The sequence below is a fragment of the Lynx canadensis genome, chromosome A2 (genome assembly GCF_007474595.2).
Source record: "Lynx canadensis isolate LIC74 chromosome A2, mLynCan4.pri.v2, whole genome shotgun sequence".
In the NCBI taxonomy this organism is placed as follows: domain Eukaryota; kingdom Metazoa; phylum Chordata; class Mammalia; order Carnivora; family Felidae; genus Lynx; species Lynx canadensis.
In genome coordinates, this window is record NC_044304.2 from 14,080,697 (window position 1) to 14,100,496 (window position 19,800).

The 19,800-nt window shown below is 49.1% G+C and overlaps 2 protein-coding genes across 3 annotated transcripts in view; one reads left to right on the forward strand and one right to left on the reverse strand.

The window, feature by feature from the left end:
• The window catches only part of SUGP2 (SURP and G-patch domain containing 2), a 32,669-nt gene extending 32,473 nt beyond the window's left edge, over positions 1-196 (reverse strand). The window contains exon 1 of the mRNA XM_030305085.1: positions 139-196. The gene's annotated coding sequence lies outside the window, so the exon portion shown is untranslated. The remainder of the gene's footprint in view (positions 1-138) is intronic.
• On the forward strand, positions 21-19,435 carry ARMC6 (armadillo repeat containing 6). Of its 2 annotated transcripts, none has more exons than XM_030305097.1 (8): positions 21-335; positions 7,474-7,647; positions 8,732-8,814; positions 13,397-13,970; positions 15,583-15,728; positions 17,021-17,152; positions 17,456-17,593; positions 18,665-19,435. In XM_030305097.1, the coding sequence occupies exons 2-8, from the start codon at positions 7,521-7,523 to the stop codon at positions 18,875-18,877; spliced, it is 1,413 nt and encodes a 470-aa protein (XP_030160957.1). In that variant the 5' UTR covers positions 21-335; positions 7,474-7,520; the 3' UTR covers positions 18,878-19,435. The 2 variants fall into 2 exon arrangements, with proteins under 2 accessions (XP_030160957.1, XP_030160964.1); XM_030305104.2 differs by lacking the exon at positions 21-335 and adding an exon at positions 5,359-5,492.
• Positions 19,436-19,800: the final 365 nt, after the last annotated feature.

Sequence of the window (19,800 nt, forward strand, 5' to 3'; positions counted from 1 at the left end):
CGCCGCCAAGTCCTCTTGCGCAGGCGCGCTGCTCGCTTCTACAAGGCAGACGCTCCCGAGGCAAAAGATTAATTTGTTGGGGGCGGCGGCGACGGGGAGCGGCCGTCAAAAGACGGCACAGACGCCGCCTCTGCACACCTGTTGGCTCTCTCAGCTTTACCCGTACTCGAAGTCACCCTTGATCACTCCGGGAGCGGTCCGTGGAGCTGAGGGAGGCCGAGGCGAATTGGCGCCAGCGCGCCTGCGCGCGTACGGTGGCCGGAAGGGACCAGAGGTGGCTCTGCCGGGTGACAGTCGCGAGCCCCACCCTTTCCCCACGTGGCTGCGAAGACCGGGTGAGAAGCTGAGGCTGCGGAGTCCCTTTGCACGGGGAGGGGAGTGGGCGCCCCCGGGTCGGGCTGGTGACTGTGGCGCCGCCCTCGCGGACCTGGTTTTGGGGAATGACCCTTACAATGACTCTTACAGCTGCCGGGGGACAAAATTCTCCATTTCCCTGGCCTCTGCTTTCTTTTCATTCATTTATTCATTCATTCATAACCTATGTACTGAGTGCCTGCTGCGTGGTGGTGAACAAAGTTGACTGGACCCCAGTTCTCCTGGAGGTTAAATTTGAGGAAATGCCTCGACAGTAAATGCAAATGAAATAAATGAACCATGTAGCTCCAGGTAGATATAGTATTAAAATAAAAGGATGATGCAGTAGGAGAAAGGGGGCTGCTTTAACCAGAGTGGTTATGAAGAGGGTCCCTTTGGTAGCTGGGAAAGATGAGAAAAAGGTGGGAAAGTGCGGGTGGGAAGGTGTAGGTAAGAGACCTATAAAATCCACGTAGACAAAGGGCTGGTAAGGAGACTGGATTTTGTTCTGAGAAGGTTGGGATGCCACCGCAGGATTTTGAGCAATGAGGTCTCTTTATGATTTCAAGTTTCTGTCTGGCACTAAGTGGAGAATAGAAGTGCAGTGTGGCAGGGAGGAAGCTGCGACTGTGCCTGAACCAGGGTGGGTGTGTCCAGGTGGAGGAAGATGAGGCGTCATTAGAGTCCCTGCTGTGTCAGAGCGGTGTTTTCTTGATGAGCAGAACCCTGACTTAGAAAGGAAAACTGGGTGTCAGTTGGGCCTTGCTAACTCCCTTTCTTTTCATACCTTGGACCCATGAAGGGAGCTGGTAATGCTGTTTCCCCCCTTTCTTAGTGTGACCTGTTCCCAGGTGGCTCCCAGATGACCATTCCTAGGCACCGTCTTTCTCATGAGCTCCAGATCTGCACTTTCATTCTGCCCCCTAGCCCTGTGCCTGACCTGCGGGACCCCTGCAGGACTCACCCTAGAGGTGGTCCCAGAGCTAGACATTGATCTCCCCAGCTCAGGGAGCTCAGGACTGGGCAGGGGGAAGTTCATGGGGCAGGGGAGACAAGGTCAGAGAACGCATATAGGTCCTAAGTGGTCAGGGGAGGCTCCCAGGATGAGGCAGCCTGGAAGAGCTAGCAGAAACTCCTCAGAGAACCCAGGTGGAAGGAAGGTGTTCATGAAGCAAGGTGGCATGATGGCCAGACCTTTTACTGCTTGTGTGATCTCTGGCAGGTTCTTCTCCTCTCTAAGCTTCAGATTCCTCATCTGTAAAGTAGGCACAATGGTATTTGCCTTTAGGATTGTGCCTCTGTGACAGAGTGGCCACTCACTGTTGGCCTACTCGGGTCTGAAGCGTGCCTAGGGTGGTGGAGTCAGGAACAGAGTCCCTCCAACAGCCACAGCTGGGAAGTTCTTGCCCCTTGGACCTGGTCAGGAACACTCCTCACGCACATACCAGCCCAGGTGTCTCACTGAGAAACTCTATTGAAACAGAAAATCTTCACTTTTTTCCTTCACCTTTGACCTAGAAAATCCTTAGCAATCCCTAAACAGGCTCCTTGTTCTTCTGGGCCAGAAAGGGGTGGGGGGCGGGGGGCGGCTATCTGCAAGGGAGCAAGGTGAAGTGTTTGATGCCCTTATGCCTCGCCCCCCCTCTAAGTAAACTGGTCTAATTACCTCTAAGCAACAAAGGAAAGGAACAATAGCTAATGTTTACTGAGCTCTTACTCTGTGCCAAACCCTATTCTAAGTACTTTATGGAATTAACTGACTGAGTTTGCATTGCAGCCCTATGAAGTAGATTCTCTTTGTTTATCCCTATATTACACAGAAGAGAGTTGACTTGACCAACAGTGAAGTTAAGTGGAAGGCCCGGGATTCAAGTCACCCCGGCTGGCCCCAGAGCCCGTCCTCCCCCTCCCCAAAACATCTGCACAAACACAGATGGAATATTCACATCCTGCGCCACCTCCACAAAGAGAAGCATGGGCTTGAATGGCCTGTTTCCCACATGGCCCAAATTTGCACTCGAATTTTTGTCACATTCCTCTACTGCTGTCCTAGAACTCCCTGTGCCTTTGTTCCCCTAACGTTTTCTGTGATGTTCAAATTCTATAACAGACCTGAGACCAGAAACAAAAAAATTGTTTTGAAAGACAATATTAGGGCAATTGAGAAAGTTGATCATGGAGCGTATATTAGCAAATAGTATTGTGTCACTGTTAAACTTCCTGTGTTAAATTTTCGTTGTGCATTGAACATGTAAGAGCGTCCTTTTCTTTGGAGATTCATGCTGATGTCTTTAGGAGGGAAGAGTCTGATGCCTGGAGCATATTCTCGCATGGTATGTGTGTATGCAGGAACATACAGTGTCTCCAAAAGAGATTAACTTGGCCAAATGTTAACAACTGGTAAAGTTAGAATGGAACAGGTGTTCTTTGTACTATTCTTGCAACTTTACTATAAATTTTTAAAATGATGTATTTTAACGGAAAGTAGTACGTCAATAAACGAGGTAGATAGAGTAAAACAAGCAAAATGAAAGGAGTTGTTAACCCCAGGTGGGCTCTGGGCCTGAGGCCTGTTTCCCCCTTTGTTAAAACGAGAGGGTGGTTAATATTAGGTGTTAAACCACTTGTACCCCAAAGACCTTCTTGTTGAGATCATAATCTGTTTTTACTTAGGGTTCTGTCTTACTTGACTCCGTGATTTACCACTAGTCTCACAGAGGAAAAGATATTGCCCAGGGTTGCTGGGTCATCCAGCTGCTGATACAATCCTCTGGCTTTCAGCCTTTGCCTGTGCCGGGTTTCATTTGCTTTTGTTTTTAAACAGTACTTTTTTTTTTTTTTTTAATGTTTATTATTTTGTGAGAGAGAAAGAGCGCAAGCTGGGGGAAGGGCAGAGAGAGAAGAGAGTCCCAAGCAGGCTCTGTACTATCAGCGCAGAGCCCAAGGTGGAGCTCGATCTCACAGAAATAAGGAGCCGAAATCAGGAGTCAGATGCTTGACCAACTGAGCCAACCAGGCGCTCCCAAATAGTACTTTTTAAATTGATCTGTTACTTACATACCATGATATCCACCCATTTTAAGTGTACAATTTAGGGGCACCTGGCTGGTTCAGTTGGAGGACCATGCAACTCTTGATCTCAGGGTTGTGAGTTTGAGCCCCACGTTGGGTGTAGAGATTACTTAAATAAATAAATCTTGGGGCGCCTGGGTGGCGCAGTCGGTTAAGCGTCCGACTTCAGCCAGGTCACGATCTCGCGGTCCGTGAGTTCGAGCCCCGCGTCAGGCTCTGGGCTGATGGCTCAGAGCCTGGAGCCTGTTTCCGATTCTGTGTCTCCCTCTCTCTCTCTGCCCCTCCCCCGTTCATGCTCTGTCTCTCTCTGTCCCAAAAATAAATAAACGTTGGGAAAAAAAAAAATAAATAAATCTTTATAAATAAATAAATAAATAAATAGTAAAGTGTACGATTTAGTGATTTCAAGTATATTCATAAAGTTGTGTAACCATCACCACTGTCTAATTGTAGAACATTTCATTACCCCCAAAGGAGACCCTGTACTCATTAGCAGTCACTGTCCATCCCCCTTCCCCCGCCCCTACAACCACTGGTCTGTTTTCTGTTCCTATGGATTTGCCTGTTCTGGACATTTCATATAAATGGAATCACACATTATGTGTGTGGACCTGTGTCTGGCCTCTTTCACTTAGCATGGTGTTTTCAAGGTTCTTCCACGTTGTAGTGTGTGTCAGTGCTTCCTTCCTTTTTATGGCCGAGTAATATTCCATTGTTCAGACATACTACATTCTGTTTGTCCATTCACTTGCTTATGGACACCCCGTCCTTTTCATGGTTGTCATGATTTATTTGTTGACAACACCAGGTGTTTGTCCTGTAGTTAAGTTACCCCCCTTCTGAATGGTGATTTTTGTAGACCCACATCACCATAGTATTGGTTGACGTGTCCCTCTGACCTTGATTTCCTACAAACTGTTCATTAGCTCTAGATCCTTGCCTGTCCAGTATGATAGCCACGAGTCACAGATGGATGTTTACATAAAAATGAATTACAATTGAAGTTAAAACATACACAGTGCCTCAGTCACACTAGCTACGTTTCAGCTGCTGGAACTCACAGATGGCACAGATATAGAAAATTCCATCATCACAGAAAGTTCTGTTGGATGCATGGTCATATTGGGTTTGAGTTTTTGGCAGGATACCTTCATAGGTGCTTTTCATTCTTGTCCACGGGCAGTGGTGATGGGTTTCTCTTCTGGTGACGTGAAATCACCAGTGGACCCAGGTACTACCCATTCGTTGTCAGGTTCCTTATCAGTTTCGCTCCTCACAGTTTTGCAGCCTGTGTGGATGGTTGTCTAAATCTGTCTTGTGGATAATTAGTTGGAGTTCATCTACAAAGCAGAACTTTTCCTCATCCTCTCTTTCTAACCTGGTAATTATATGAGGGACATAGGATAAATGTTGGATTCTTTATTTGCTGGTTTTCAACAGAACAAGCAGGGTGTGTTTTAGTACTATTATGAACGTACAGATTTTGATTTTGATATCAAAATACTGTTTTTTATTTTGTTTTCTTTTACTGCTCACCTGTCACATCTTTGGACCATTGACGACTCTTAGGGTTTGCTCCCAAGTCCTTTGACGTGACCATGTCTGTTTTTAGAAGCTTCCTTGCTTTCTGGTCTGACAAGATGTTCCTGGCTCGTCTCCTCTGGCCTGTTTTCTTCTTAGTCCTAGAATCAGCCATTCCTCCAGGAGCCCTGTCTTCTTTGGTGGGAAATGGGACTAAGGGACCACAGTTGGTGTTCAGGGTGTTTACTTCCTCAGGGTGTTATTTCCTCAAGGTATTTTCAGTTGATATCACTAGAAAAATGGTTCTTATTGCCTAAGAGAAAATACATCATGAGTTCGTATTAATAATTCCAGTCTGAATTTAGTTCTAAGTGTCTTTTTTTACCTTTTTGTTTGTTCTGTTTTAAGTAGGCTCCATGCCCAGCGTGTAGCCCAGTGTGGGACTTGAACTCACGACCCTGACATCAAGACCTGAACTGAGATCAAGAGTTGGACACCTAATCGACTGAGCCACCCAGGCATCCCTATTTTTTGGATTTTTTAATGTTAGAATCTTTTTTCTTTTAGGCTAGTTCCTAATGACATAAATATTATGACTTACTTGCCATATCCACATTAGCTTCTGAATAGCATTACTAATATCATTTTCGATAACGTGATTTCTGAAAACTGTTGAAGATTTTCTTTTGTAAATTTTCCTTTTCTATACTTATTGTACATCCCAGTAAGAACATACGGTTCTATCACTGCATTAGTGATAGATGTGCAATATGCATCGTAATATGTAAAAAAAAATTTTAATTATATAAAATATTAATAAAATAAAATAAAACAAATTAAACTAATAATAAAATTAATAAAAATATTAAAAATATATAAAATATTAAAAAATTTTTTAATGTTTATTTATTTTTGAGAGAGAGAGAGAGACAGAATGCAAGTGGGGAGGGGCAGAGAGAGAGGGAGACACAGAATCCAAAGCAGGCTCCAGGCTCTGAGCGTAGAGGCCGATGCAGGGCTCGAAGTCACGAAACCACAAAATCATGACCTGAGCCAAAGTCAGACACTTAACTGAGCTACCCAGGTGCCCCAATCACTGTATTTTTTTAAGTTTATTTATTTATTTTTGAGAGAGAGAGAGGGAAGGAGGGAGGGGCAGAGAGAGAGGGAGACAGAGAATTCCGGGCAGGCTCTGCACTGTCAGCATAGAGCTCAATGTAGGGCTCAAACTCAGGAACTGTGAGATCATGCTCTGAACCAAAATAAAAAAGTGGGACACTTAACTGACTGAGCCGCCCACATGCCCCCATCACTGCATTTTAAACTCCACGTAGATAAACGGTTAGAGTCACGGTTTTCATTTTATTCTTGATTTTTAGGAATTGCTTTCATTTTTATTTTGGTTCATATTGATTTATTTATTTTCCTAAGCATGTAAAGCATTTATATGAGTTCTAAATTTAAACCAATGAAATAAGGTACATTCGGAGAAAATAATCCAGCTTCTAGTCTTGCCCACATCACCCTCTTCCCTACCTCCCCTTTTGGGAAACTATTTCTATCAGTTTTTGATTTAGTGTTCCATTTTACTTATTACTATTAATTTTTATTTTGAAGCTTTTATTGGTATAATAGCATACCATTATAAGTAAGTTGTTTTATTATATAGTCACATTATGGAATATCTAGTTATATAATGAAGTATCATATAGTTATAACATTACATATTATGATGCATATTGCACACCACAGATAACACAGGTTACGTATAATATAGTATTATAATCATATATTATTTCTTTATGATGGTGTAATAACACATAATATTGTTAAGGTTATTTTATCCTTTCTTTGTTGTTTACTGTAAGGACACATATTAATGTCTCCCCTTTCTTAGATAAAATGTAAACTACCTGCCCTCTACTGCACTTTTCTTTAATGTTTATTTTTGAGAGAGAGAGAGACAGTGCAAGTAGGGAAGAACAGAGAGAGAGGAAGACACAGAATCCAAAGCAGGCTTCAGGCTCTGAGCTGTCAGCACAGAACCCGACATGGGGGTCGAACCCATGAACTGCGAGATCATGACCTGAGCCCAAGTCGGCCGCTTAACTGACTGAGCCATCCAGGCGCCCCTGCACCTTTTTTTTTTCAAGAGAGAGAGAGAGCACAAGCACACACAAACAAGCAAGGGAGGGGCAGAAAGAGAGAGGAAGAGAGAGAATCCCAAGCAGGCTCTGCACTGTCAGTGCAGAGCCCTATGTGGGGCTCAATCTCATGAACCGTGAGATGTTGACCTGAGCCAAAATCAAGAATCCAATGCTTGACTGACTGAGCCACCCAGGCATCCCTCTTCTGTACTTTTAGAAGCTCTGCACATGGTGGGGTATCAGCCTTTTCTGTGATCCAGGTTGTAAGAATTTTTCCTGGTGGGTCCTGGACTCTGGCCCCTGGTTCCCTAAATGATAGCCAGGCTCTCAGTTGTCCTCTCACCCTCAATGAAACTTTCTTCCTCTCTTGACTTCTCAGTTTGGGAGTGTCTATCAGGCGGGCACCTGCCACTCCATGCACAGGAGATGAAGATGGCCTCCAAGCGCATCACCCAGGAGACCTTCGATGCAGCCGTTCGTGAAAACATTGAAGAGTTCGACATGGGACCAGAGGAGGCGGTAAAAGAAGCTGTGGAACAATTTGAATCGCAAGGTAGGGCAGCATGGCTCTGTCCCAGCACTAGTCTGGCTCTTTGCCCGATAGCCACCTCCAGTCCACAGCTCTTAACATACAGGAGTGATGTCCTACCATGGCTCTGTCTTGCCTGTGTGGCAGCCCTGGACCTGTCCCTTCTCTGCACTCTGCCCCGGATAGGCTGGCAGTCTTCTCCCACTTGACTCTCGCCCTCCCTCTACTTGCCTTGACCCCACCCAGACATCTACAGGGCTGAATCCTTCAAAGTGGGTTTCATTTTAATTGAAATCGAACCCATCGATTTCAGGCTTCTCCTGACCACCTCTCAGGAAACAGGGCCACCTGCCTCCCTGCCCACCTGCATTCTGGCTTGAGTTCATGGGGACAGAAAGGGGTATTGTCATACCTGTTGTCACACAGGGGACCTGTTGTCCCCTGGCCACAGCAGGGACCTCCCCTGCCCCACAGCGGTCCATGGCTGGGGATGGAGAGTCATCTGATAGTGACAGAGGCAGGGAGCTGGGAATGAGTACCCCACCGTACCGCTCCTGATCTCCAGTCCTGGTCCCTGTTGTCCAAGCCCAGTCAGATACCAGAGGGCAAGGGAACCCAGGGTCCAACTTCTGTGTCCTGGGCACAGAGTGGGGTATAGACACTGGACAGTGACTAGAGGAGTACCCAAAAGTGTTCTGTGCAATGGGGCCTTCCTTGGTGGTGCCAGGGTGGGTGAGGACACAATGGGAGGATGCAGGGTAAGGAGCAATGGGAGCCCCAAGGGATAAGTCTGTGAGGTCTTCTCCCATCTCAATTCACCAGGTAGAATGTGTCCCTCACTGCAGTGTGGCCTGCAGCCTCACTACTGCTCTGCTCCCATTGGTTGGAGAGGGTCAAAGGGCAAAGACCACCCCCTTGCCACATCGTTATACCCCTGTATGGATGTGGCTACTGGGTCCTGGTGCAGAGGGTTTGGGGTGGGGAGCTGGGTAGACCTCCAAAGGTCTCCAGAGTGGGGTGGTCCCTGAAGAAGGGACATGAGGTATGTTCCAGCAGGCCTATCGGGATGATGGCTGTCACTTGTTTCCTGATTCCCCCACCCCCACAGGGGTGGATCTGAGCAACATTGTAAAGCTGGCACCCAAAGTCTCTGCAGATGGACCCCAGGAGCCTACACATGACATCCTCCAGGTAGGAAGGGGTGGCCCATGTGGACAAGGCTGGCCTTACACATGTGGTTCCACCTTTTAACGGTCTGTTAGGGATACCTTTTCATTGGTTACCAGATGGCAGATGCAGGCTCTGAAGGGCAGGCACCCAGCATGTACACGCAAGCCTGAGCTGTAGCCAGGGCTCCCTGAGTTAACATTTGAGGGCCTTTTGGGGCTGGACGGTGTTCATGGTAGTCCCTGGTGTTGGGAGCTTTGGGGTATAGGGAGCCATGGAGGAGTCTCTTGGGAGGAGCCTCCCAACCACTGAGTTTGCTCAGAGACGGACAGGAATTGCAGGAAGAGAATGGGACCCTAGTAAGACTGTCACCTATTAAGCACTGACTGTTCACCAGCACATTACAGCCTGCCCTCTTAGCACTAAAACTGGCCTGCGAGGTAGGTGGTCCCTGACTTACTGATGGGGAAACAGAGACCCAGAGCCTGTCCTCACTCTCCAGCACCCAAGCAAGGAAGGTAAAGTTCACAGAAGTTAAATGCTTTCCTTAAGATCATCCATCAAACACTGATAAAACAGCTCTTGATAAAACAGCAAAAGGCTCTAGTGTTTATTGAAAACTGACTATGGAATCAGTTCTGTGCAAGGTGCTTTCTTTGTGCTATATCAAGTTATTCTCCCAAAGACCCAAGGTTGAGATTATTATCCTTATTTATACCCACAGATGGGTACTGCAAAGAGGAAAAAAATGATTTACCTGACAAGAGAGTGTAGTGATAAAAGAGGAAGTTAGAAGACACAGCCCTGGGTGTGAACCCAGCTCTGCCCAAGGCAAGGTATTTACTTCTCCCTGCCCCAGCTTCCTCACCATCTCCTGCCTCACAGAGGTTTTGAGAAAATTCTCATTGTTGTTTTGACTTATTTGCTAGTAAGGATGAATATATTTTAAAATAAGCTTGCTGTCTTGGCCATTTTTTTATTGGGCTGTTCATCGTGTTCTTATTGATTTGTAGATGCCCTTTACATATGAACCATCTCAGTCACAATAGTCTTTAGTAATCACTTAGTATTTCTTAAGTGCTCAGCATTGTGCTAAATTCTTTTTTTTTTTTTTTAATTTTTTTTTTTAAATCTTTATTTATTTTGAGAGAGAGACTGAGTGTGAGCAGGGGAGGAGCTGAGGGGAGGGAGACACAGAATCAGAAGCAGGCTCCAGGCCCTGAGCTGTTAGCACAGAGCCCAACGCAGGGCTCGATCTCACGAACCCTGAGATCATGACCTGAGCCAAAGTCGGACGCTTAACCAACTGAGTCACCCAGATGCCCCTGTGGTAAAGTCTTAAAACATATTATTTCAATCTGTTGTTAGTCCATTTTGCTGATCAGGAATCTGAGGCTTCCCAAAGATAACTGACTCAACTGTGATCATAGCCAGTGAGGGACAGAGCTGGGACTCAGACCCAGGTCCCTCTTCCAGGAGAGTCAAGCTGGGAACAGCTCTGATGTTTTTACCAGCACTATAGGAAACTCCATTTATTTACAACCTTTGCTCTTTTACTCCTCTTAATTTGACTTTAAAGTTTTTATTTTTCATTATTGAAGAAGAATGTGAACGTATCTGGCATAAAAGATTTAAGTAGTAGTCAAGCATTTATAGCAAAATCTGAAAGTCCCTGTCATATCTCTCCCATCAACCCCTTCTCTCCCTTTCCATGTGGGAGGCACCACACACATTGGGTTTCATATCCTCCCAGCCTTATTCTCACCTTGAAGTTTAACGAGCCCCTTCTCGTGCCACAGCACCGTTGACCTCAGTTGTTGTGGCTCCGATGTGTGAAAAAGGCTTATCTGTAGAAGGAGAAAAATTCAACTCCATGATGCCTTTTGAAAGGAATCTACCAGAGTCATGAAACTTGTTGCCCACAGACTTGTAGAAACAAAACCAAGAAGTCCTGGAACTCTCTGAGTACAAATGAGCCAGACCGGTTTGATTTTATTATTTTACTATTTTTTTAATTAAAAAAAATTTTTTTTATGTTTATTTATTTTTGAGGTGGGGGAGGGGCAGAGAGAGAGAGGGAGACACAGAATCCAAAGCAGACTCCAGGCTCTGAGCTGTCAGCACAGAGCCCAATGCAGAGCTCGAATTCACCAACCGTGAGATCATGACCTGAGCTGAAGTCAGATGCTTAACTGAGCCACCCAGGCGCCCTGGACTGGTTTTATATGTGAGGAGTTTCAGAATAAAGGCCATCAGTCATAGAGAGAAGGACCCCAGGGTGGAGGACAAAACCCCTGTCACAATGCCGAGTTGTCACAGGTGGAGCACAGTTGGCTCTGCCACCTTCACGTTAGCCACTGTCCTTTCCTCAGCCATCAGCAGGGTCACAGCACCTAGGGACCGTGAAGACCACCAGCCAGCTCAGAGACTCGCCTTCCTGATGTGACCCAGGACAGGAAGAGATTCCCCATAAATTGAATGGTTACTAGGATGCCAATTTTGGTCATTTTCTTTTTCTGTCTTACCTTACTAAACCCAAAGTATGAGAACTCCAGCACTATGCATCCTCAATGGCACTTGTGGCCCAGCTTTTCAAGTTTCTTGCAGGGTTCCTGCTAAAATGCTACATTCCCTGTCTTGGGTTTATGGTAAAATATATATAACACAAATTCACCATCTTAGCCATTTCTAAGCGTATGGTTCAGCAACATTAAGTATAGTCACATTGATGTGCAGCCATCCCCACCATCCATTTCCAGGACTTTCTTGGATTCTCAGACTGAAACTGTCCCCACTAAACACGAACTCCCCACTCTCTCCTTCAGCCCCTGGCCATTCTACTTTCTGTCTCTATGACTGTGACTCCTCTAGGGACCTTCTGTAAGTAGAGTCACACAGTATTTATCCTTTTGGGTCCTGCTCATTTTCCTGAGCATAAGGTCCTCAGGGTTCATCCATGTTGTCACCTGGGTCAGAATTTTGTTCCTTTTTATGGCTAATAATATCCCATTGTGTGACTGGACTACCTTCTGTTTATCCATTCATCCATGGATGGAAATTTGGGTTGTGTCCACCTTTTGTCTACTGTAAGTAATGCTGCTGTAAACGTGGATATACAAATATCTCTTCAAGACTGCTTTCAGTCCTTGTGAGTATGTACTCGGAACTGGGATTGCTGGATCATATGGTAATTCTCTACTTAATTTTTTGAGGAACTTCTAGGCCATTTTCCACAATGGGTGCAGCAATTCACATTCCCACCAGCAACACACAAGGGCTCCATTCCTCCACATCCTTACTAGCACTTGTTATTTTCTGGCTGTGTGTGTGTGTGTGTGTGTGTGTGTGTGTGTGTGTGTGTTTATTGTAGCCATCTTGTAATGGATATGAGGGTATCTCATTGTAGTTTTGATTTGCATTTCCCTAATGACTGGTTATGTGGAACATCTTTTCACATGGCAATTGGCCACCAGTGTATCCTCTTTGGTAAATGTCTATTCAAGTCACATTCTCTGCTTCTAGTCCATTAATATTCCATGTCATTGAAACATATGCTCAGGTAACTCTACAAATCTAGCTCAGTGAGGGTTGTCCAATGGGCATCCTAGCCTTTCAGGGCAGTTGTGGCTAAATCAAAGCCCTTTGGGTTGGGTTGATGGTTATCTGTAGAACTGCCTTCCCTGGGGCCAGGGGCCAGTGATTTCCTGAGCTCCAGGAGGCTTGGGCTCATCTTAGACTCATTGCTGAGACAGGTGTGGAGGTGATGGAGTTAAATGGTGGCTAGACTTGTATGCTCTTTTTTGTTTAGTTTATATGTGAGAGAGAGAGAGACGGAGTGCAAGTGGGGGAGGGGCAGAGAGAGAGGGAGACACAGAATCTGAAGCAGGTTCCAGACTTGGAGCTGTCAGCACAGAGCCCAACAGAGGGCTCGAACTCACAAATCATGAGATCATGACCTGAGCCAAAGTCAGACGCTTAACTGACTGAGCCACCCAGGTGCCCCTGTATACTCTTTTCAAATTGTTTTCTCTTGTTATTACTTTTCCCCCCAAGGGCTTTGTGTTGAATTGGGGTAAATCAACAGTATGTCTGGTGTGGTTTCATTTGGCAGATATGTATCTGTGGAGTGAATGGGAGAGACAAACAGGAGACATCTGGTATCGGCAGGTCTGGCAAAGGTAGCTTTCACCTTCCTCGGAGAGCTGGCCACTGGAGGGTGCGTTAGTTACAGTTGCATGATAGGCAGCCCCAAACAGCAGCCGTTTTATGTTCCTTATGATTCAGCTGGGTTGACTGAGCTCAGCCAGATGGTTCTGCCGGTCTCTCTTGGACCCCCTTGCAATGGCAGCTGGGGCTAGAATGTTTAATTTGTCAGCATTCATGTGTGCGGCTCCTTGGAGGGACGCTGAGATAGCTGGGTCTGTCCTTCTCTATGTGGCCTCTAACGCTCAAAGCTCCTAAAAGCACAAGGTGGAAGCTGCCACAGCTGGACTGAATTTCCACCACAGCCCTAGATCCCAGAAGAGGGAAGCGCGCGGGGGTGCGACACTCACCGTGGAACCTCTTCGGGCTGAGCTGACACTGAGGCTTCTCCCGTGTCCTCTAGGCCCTGGATGACCTGCAGGAGTCCGTGGCCCACTCTCGCCCCCAGGAAGTGTCAGCGCATCTTGCCCGCTTTTTCGAGCAGTGCAAGCAGCACAAACCTTGCCGCTTCCTGGCAGCCCAGAAAGGGGCCTACCCCATCCTTCTCGCTGCCTGGAAGCTTGCTGTGGTGAGTGACCAGGGCCTCCTGCTCCAGGCCCTCAATGCCGTGTCGGCCCTGACCGAAGGCCAACCCGATCTCCTAGACACCCAGGGCTTGCAGTTGCTGGTGACCACACTGGCCCAGAATGCCGATGCAGCCGATCTGACCTGTTCTGGGATCCGCTGTGTGTGCCATGCCTGCCTGAAGCACGAGCAGAATCGGCAGAGCCTGGTGAAGGCCGGTGTGCTGCCCCTGCTGACCGGTGCCATCGCCCGGCATGGTCACTGCGCCGATGTGGTCAAGGAGGCCTGCTGGGCCCTCCGAGTCATGACCTTCGATGATGACATCCGTGTGCCCTTTGGCCGTGCCCACGACCATGCCAAGATGATTGTGCAGGAGAATGGAGGCTTGAAGGTGCTCATTGAGGCCGCCAAAGGTAAGAGCAGGTGTGAAAGAGAGAGTTGGGTTTTAAGATTACTTCAGGCTGGCCCCAGAAGATTACTTCTGCTTACCTCTTTTGGCTTACCCTCACCCACACGGCAGCCTTAGTGGAACAGTGTACCTACTCTTGGTTGCTGCTCTTGGGGAGTTCCAGGCCAGTGCTCGTTGGCCAGGACCAAATTTTGTGCCCATTTCTGGAGCCATTTGGGGGAGGGGTTTGGCTCTGTCCACTCACACAGAGTGGAGAAGGGAGGGCTTCCCAAGGGGACAAATAAGGGTGTTTCCCAAAGATGGTCCCCAGTAGAGGTTTACACTTTGGTTCATACTTAGCCACAAATTCTTAGGCATGTACATGTTCTTGACTGGGGTGATCGTGGCGAGCCAGCCACAGGAGGTCACAGTGCTGATGTTCAGACCCTAAATTCCCTGCCTCTTTCCACTGTACCCACCAGAAAAGGCCTGACTGGTTTGATGCATAGAAGATGCTAGAAGAATGAATTCTTCCCAGCCTGCCTGTGGCTCTGGCTCTATGGCTAGGCTTGTGTGTTTGACTCTGGCCCTGTCTTCTGGAGAGACAGGCTTGCCTCAGTTTCTTCTCCACACCTCCGGAGAGGGTGAAAACAGGTTCTGACTATCTGCAAAGTCGGGCTGCTTTTCTGAGGGGTAGTTTACATCTTTCTTGTTTATCAACAGGAATTCATACCAGTCAGGGTTCTACCAGAGAAGCAGAACTAGTGGGATCTGTTTGTGTATGTATATGTATATTTATTTCAAGGAATTGGCCCATGTGGCTGTGGGGCTGCTGAGTCTGAAATCCATGGAGCAGGCTTGGGAGGAGCCAACACCGCCGTCCTCCAACGAGCTTCTTCCTCTTCAGGAAGACCTTAGTTTCCCTCTAAGGCCTTCGGCTGACTGGACAAGGCCCACCCAGACCATCGGGGTCATCTTGAAGTCGGCCGTTCATAGATGTCACCACATCTAGAGATACCTCTACTCAGATTAGTGTCCATGCCATTGCTGGGTGCTGCACCCTATCCCGGGGTGGGGGGGGGGGCATACCAACTGACTGCCACAGAGCTCTGTATAAATTATGGCTATCCGCCACCCCCCGTGTGGGCCTCAGTGCAGGCAGGCGTCTCCTCCCTCGTGCCTCTGAACTTAGTCTTCGGCATCTGTGTTCAATTTTGCCTGGGTCAACTCTATCCATATGTCCCTCTACAGTTTCTGGGTTTCCCGTTGCACTTAGAAAGGTCATTCCCACCCCAAGAACATAAAAATAGCCTTGGATGTTTTATTATAGCACTATTATGGTTTTCTTTTTTTAGTTGAGATCATCAGTTGGTCTGGAATTTATCTGGGACACGGTGTGGGGGAGGGCGTGTTCCCGTGTCTTCTCCTGTGGCCAGCAGGGGGCACTGCAGGTTTGGGCAACCCTGGTGTCCACAGGAGCTCTCCTGTTACTGGTGGCCACCCTGCCTGGCAGAAGGGCCCAGCTTCCCAGGTTGAGCAGGATGTGTATCAGGACCGCTGGCTCCTGGCTCCAAGCTGGGACTGGTCCTCTCCCATGTGCTCACCCCCCAGTGGTTCCTCTTCTTCGCCCTCCACAGCATTCTCTGACAACCCCAGTGTCCTGAGTGAGCTCTGCAGCACCCTATCCCGCCTGGCTGTCCGCAACGAATTCTGCCAGGAGGTCGTCGACCTTGGGGGCCTCGGTGTCCTGGTGGCCCTCCTGGCCAACTGCAGCGACCACCAGGTGGGCCTCCAGAGCCGTCTTAGGGTGTGACGCCCCCTCATTTGGGTTTCGATTTGTCATTTCTCTTGATGCCAAGGGAGGGTTCCAGACTTCCCAGTGAACTCTGCCCCTCTGGGTCCCTGCCACCCAGACAAGCATGGTTGACCCCTGAAGCAAAGTGCAGTTTTCACTTCTCATTGACCCGAGGGTAGGAAGTAAAGTTTTTGGGGAAAACAAATCCACCCACCCTCTCTTACTGTTCTCTAGCATCTTTGTATTTTCTGCCAGCAGGGGGAGGAATGCAAGTGGGTGTTGGCAGGGGCTGGCCCTTACCCTGGCTCAGGTGTGTGAAGCTTGAGTGAGGCAAATCCTTGGTGCCTCGGTTTCCCCATCTGTAAAATGGGGCAGGGACCCCTATTCATTATTCTTTCATTTAGCTGTCACATAGCAACCCTCTGTGTACATGCCTGGCCTGTGGCAGCAACAGTCCTGTTGTCCCCAACTCCCGCTCATGATGTCACCCAGGCTCCTTCTGTGCAGGTGACAGAAAGCTGAATTTGACCCAGCTTAAGCAAATGAGGGGATGGATTTTGTTTGTACTTCTGCACTGCCAGGGGTGGGTGGAGGCTTGGTTTCCCTCCTACTGTTTTCTCTTTCTCTTTCATGGCTCTGCCCCTCACTGGGGAGGTCAGCTGTCCTCAGCTCAGGTTGGTTGGCACTCACCTGAGGACTCAGCTGTGGCCAGGGGGCCCTGTGCTCTAATTCCTGGTCTGAGCCATATGTCCCCTCTGTGTGTGAGGGGTTTCAAAGTTGTCCAAATGCCTGGCCTGGACTTAAGTGTAATTCACAGGGTCTACCGCGCTAAGCCTCCCCTGCCTTTTTTTTTTTAACTTTTTTTTTTTTAACATTTATTTACTTTTGAGAGATAGAACATGAGCAGGGGAAGGGCATAGAGAAAAGGAGACACAGAATCTGAAGCAGACTCCAGGCTCTGAGCTGTCAGCACAGAGCCGGACCCGGGGCTTGAACCCATGAACATGAGATCATGACCTGAAGTCGACGCTTACCTGACTGAGCCACCCAGGTGCCCTGCTCCCTGCCTTTTTTGTGCAGGAAGTAATAACCCTGCCATTACACGTTGCTTGCGTGCCCCAGGCTGGCCCCACCAATTGTTCAAATAGCAAAACAATCCTAGACCCTCCCTCAAGTCCCCCTTCCCACCAACCAGCAACCAAGCCGTCAGGTCAGCGTCTGGCATAGCACAGGAGGATGAGCTGGCCAGAGGTGACCCCCCACATTGCCCTCCCTTTTAGGACCTTGTGAAGCAAGTGTTGAGTGCCCTGAGGGCCATCGCAGGCAATGATGATGTGAAGGATGCCATTGTTCGAGCTGGTGGGACAGAGTCCATCGTGGCTGTCATGACCCAGCACCTGGCCAGCCCCCAGGTACCTACCGCAGGCGGGACGCACACGAGGTGGGGCACAGTGGCTGTATCTGCATGGTGCTCTTTCCCATTTCCTCAAGCAGGGCTAGGGCTGGAGTGGGGCACACGAGAGGCCTGGGTTGAGACCTTCAGAGCGTGGTTGATGTTTTTATCCCTTGGTATCACTCTGGTTATTACTGATCTGGTATATACATGGGCTGGCAGCCATCTATCCAGGTGAAATTGCAGGGCACTCACCTGGGGGATTAACTGTGGGGGCCCGCCAGGGCATCTGACTGTCTCGCCATTCCCATGATGCCCACAGGTGTGCGAGCAGAGCTGTGCAGCCCTGTGCGTCCTGGCCCTGCGAAAGCCAGAGAACAGCCGGGTCATCATGGAGGGTGGCGGGGCCCTGGCTGCATTGCAGGCCATGAAGGCACACCCGCAAGAGGCCGGAGTGCAGGTGAGCCTGGGGATAGGAGGAGGGAGCAGGACTCAGGCCCTCCCTGTCCCTGTCCCTATCAAAGCCCAGTTCTCTCAAGGTCTCCACTTCTCAGCCCCCCGGAGTCCTATATCTGTTTCCCAGTTCTGCCCACGGCTGTCTTCCTGTTCCTTTGCTGTTCCTGCAGTGATCTTTTCCTTTCCTAACAGACCCTATAGAGGGATAGTTCGAGGAGCGGGAGATGGGAGGAGAGCAGGTGGGGATCTGCTGGAACTTTTGGAAAGCTCCTTGCTGACCATGGCCACTCCTTCATGTTCTGCATGCAGGACCCACTGTCCATACCTTACTGGGGAGTCAGGGAAGCCGAGCAGTAGACAAGGCTGTGCGTGCCCCTGCCGGAGACCCACACACCTCCCTGTATCTTTCAGGACTGTCCCCACCTCCCCCACTCCCACCTCTTGCACCCTCCCAGCACAGGGGCTTCCTTGTTGGTCCTTAGACACACCAGGCTCTGTCCCACTCAGGGCCTTTAGGCCGATAGTGTCTCCTCTGGGACACTGTGCCCTTGGCTCGCTCATCACCTTGCCCACGCTTGATCACCCTGGCCAGACAGCCCCTCACACCTCCCTTCCTCATCTAGCCTCCCAATGGTGCGGTGCTTTGTGGCACCCACACATGGCAGAGGAGCAGGGCACAGATGTTGGCTGAATGGGTGATGATGTAATTGACAGGTGGACCCTGTGCACAACCCCCCTCTTCCCACTGACTCTCTGCTGGCTCTTGCCAGCCTCAGGGGATCTTGCTCTGAGACAGAGGGTCCTACACCTGAGGGATCTGCCCCACCTGCCAAGTACTTGGCTGCCCCGAGCTTCAGTTTCCTCGCTTGGGAGATGGGGAAATCAGCCCTGCCTCCCGGGGCAGCTGAGAGGATGAAGTGGAGACATGAACCTAGCCTGATGAACCACAGCGTAGGTACCTGCTGTATGTTGGTTGTGGTCATCTTTGCCCCGTTGTGTTATGGTGAGGGCCCCAAGGTCAGAGTAGACCCCATGCACCAGCTTACAGCCACTCACCTTCAGTTCTCCCTCCCAGAAACAGGCCTGCATGCTGATCCGTAACCTGGTGGCTCGAAGCCAGGCCTTTTCACAGCCCATCCTGGACCTGGGGGCTGAAGCACTCATCTTGCAGGCCCGTGCTGCCCACCGTGACTGTGAGGACGTGGCCAAAGCTGCCTTGCGGGACCTTGGCTGCCGCGTTGAGCTCCGGGAGCTGTGGACTGGCCAAAAGGGCAACCTGGCGCCATGACCCCAGGCTCAGTCTGGGCCGTGGCTCTGGATGAGTCATATGACTCAGGAATAGGGAGGAGGTCTGTGTCCTGCCACTCTACTCCCCGGATTCCTCCCCCACTCAGCAAGAGGTGTTTTCTGATGGGATCAGGTACCAGGCACCGGGCTAGGGTGTGAAGGGAGCATTGGTGAAGCATCTACACAGCAGAAAGCAGCTCCTGGGACCTGGTCTCTGTTCACCTCGTTCCCCTCACCAGCCAACAGCATTGGTGTTACTCATCCTGCCCTCTCACCCCCACCCCATGCCCCTTCCTACCAGAATGGCCTCCTTAGCATTGCCCAGGGGTGATGTGCTGATTGAAAGATTGAAATTTAGAAGCCTGCCGGCCAATCTCACAGCAGGGTGGGGCCCTGCTTCAGCTCCTACAAGTCTGTTTTCTCCCCTGCTGGTCTCTCACTTGTAATATGGGTTGCAGGTGCCTTGCTCTGCTGGACAGAGGGCGAGGACCGAGCTCTTCTGCCTCCAGGGGTCCCAGACCAGTCAGTACTGCCCAGTAATAAAAGATTGTTAGCTGAACAATGGAGGGATCTCTTCCATAGTGCCGTGGAGTATGGAGGCTGCATCCAGCTGCCTAAGAGAATGGGAGAGGAGCAGACATCTGGGGAGGCTGTGGGGTCACTAAGGAAAGCAAAGGAGTTTTTAGAACAGCCTGGGATATATGATCTGCTGTCACTCTCAGACAGTCTGCTGGGGCCATGGTTCACACTTAGGGTCTCTGGGCCCCAAGGCCACTATTTCTGAGTTTGTATCATTCAGTTCTGTGGCCTTGAGCTAGTGACGTAATCTCTCTCAGCCTTGAATGATCCTCTGTAAAATGGGGAGGGCGAAAATAAAGGCTCCTCTCCGGGGGTTCGAGCAGTTAGGCACATGGGAAGTACCCA

Coding starts and splice junctions, on each gene's coding strand:
- ARMC6 (XM_030305097.1), top strand. CDS start 7,521: ATGAAGATGGCCTCCAAGCGCATCACCCAGGAGACCTTCGATGCAGCC. Junction 8,815..13,396: donor CTACACATGACATCCTCCAG/GTAGGAAGGGGT, acceptor CGTGTCCTCTAG/GCCCTGGATGACCTGCAGGA. Junction 17,594..18,664: donor CGCAAGAGGCCGGAGTGCAG/GTGAGCCTGGGG, acceptor TCTCCCTCCCAG/AAACAGGCCTGCATGCTGAT.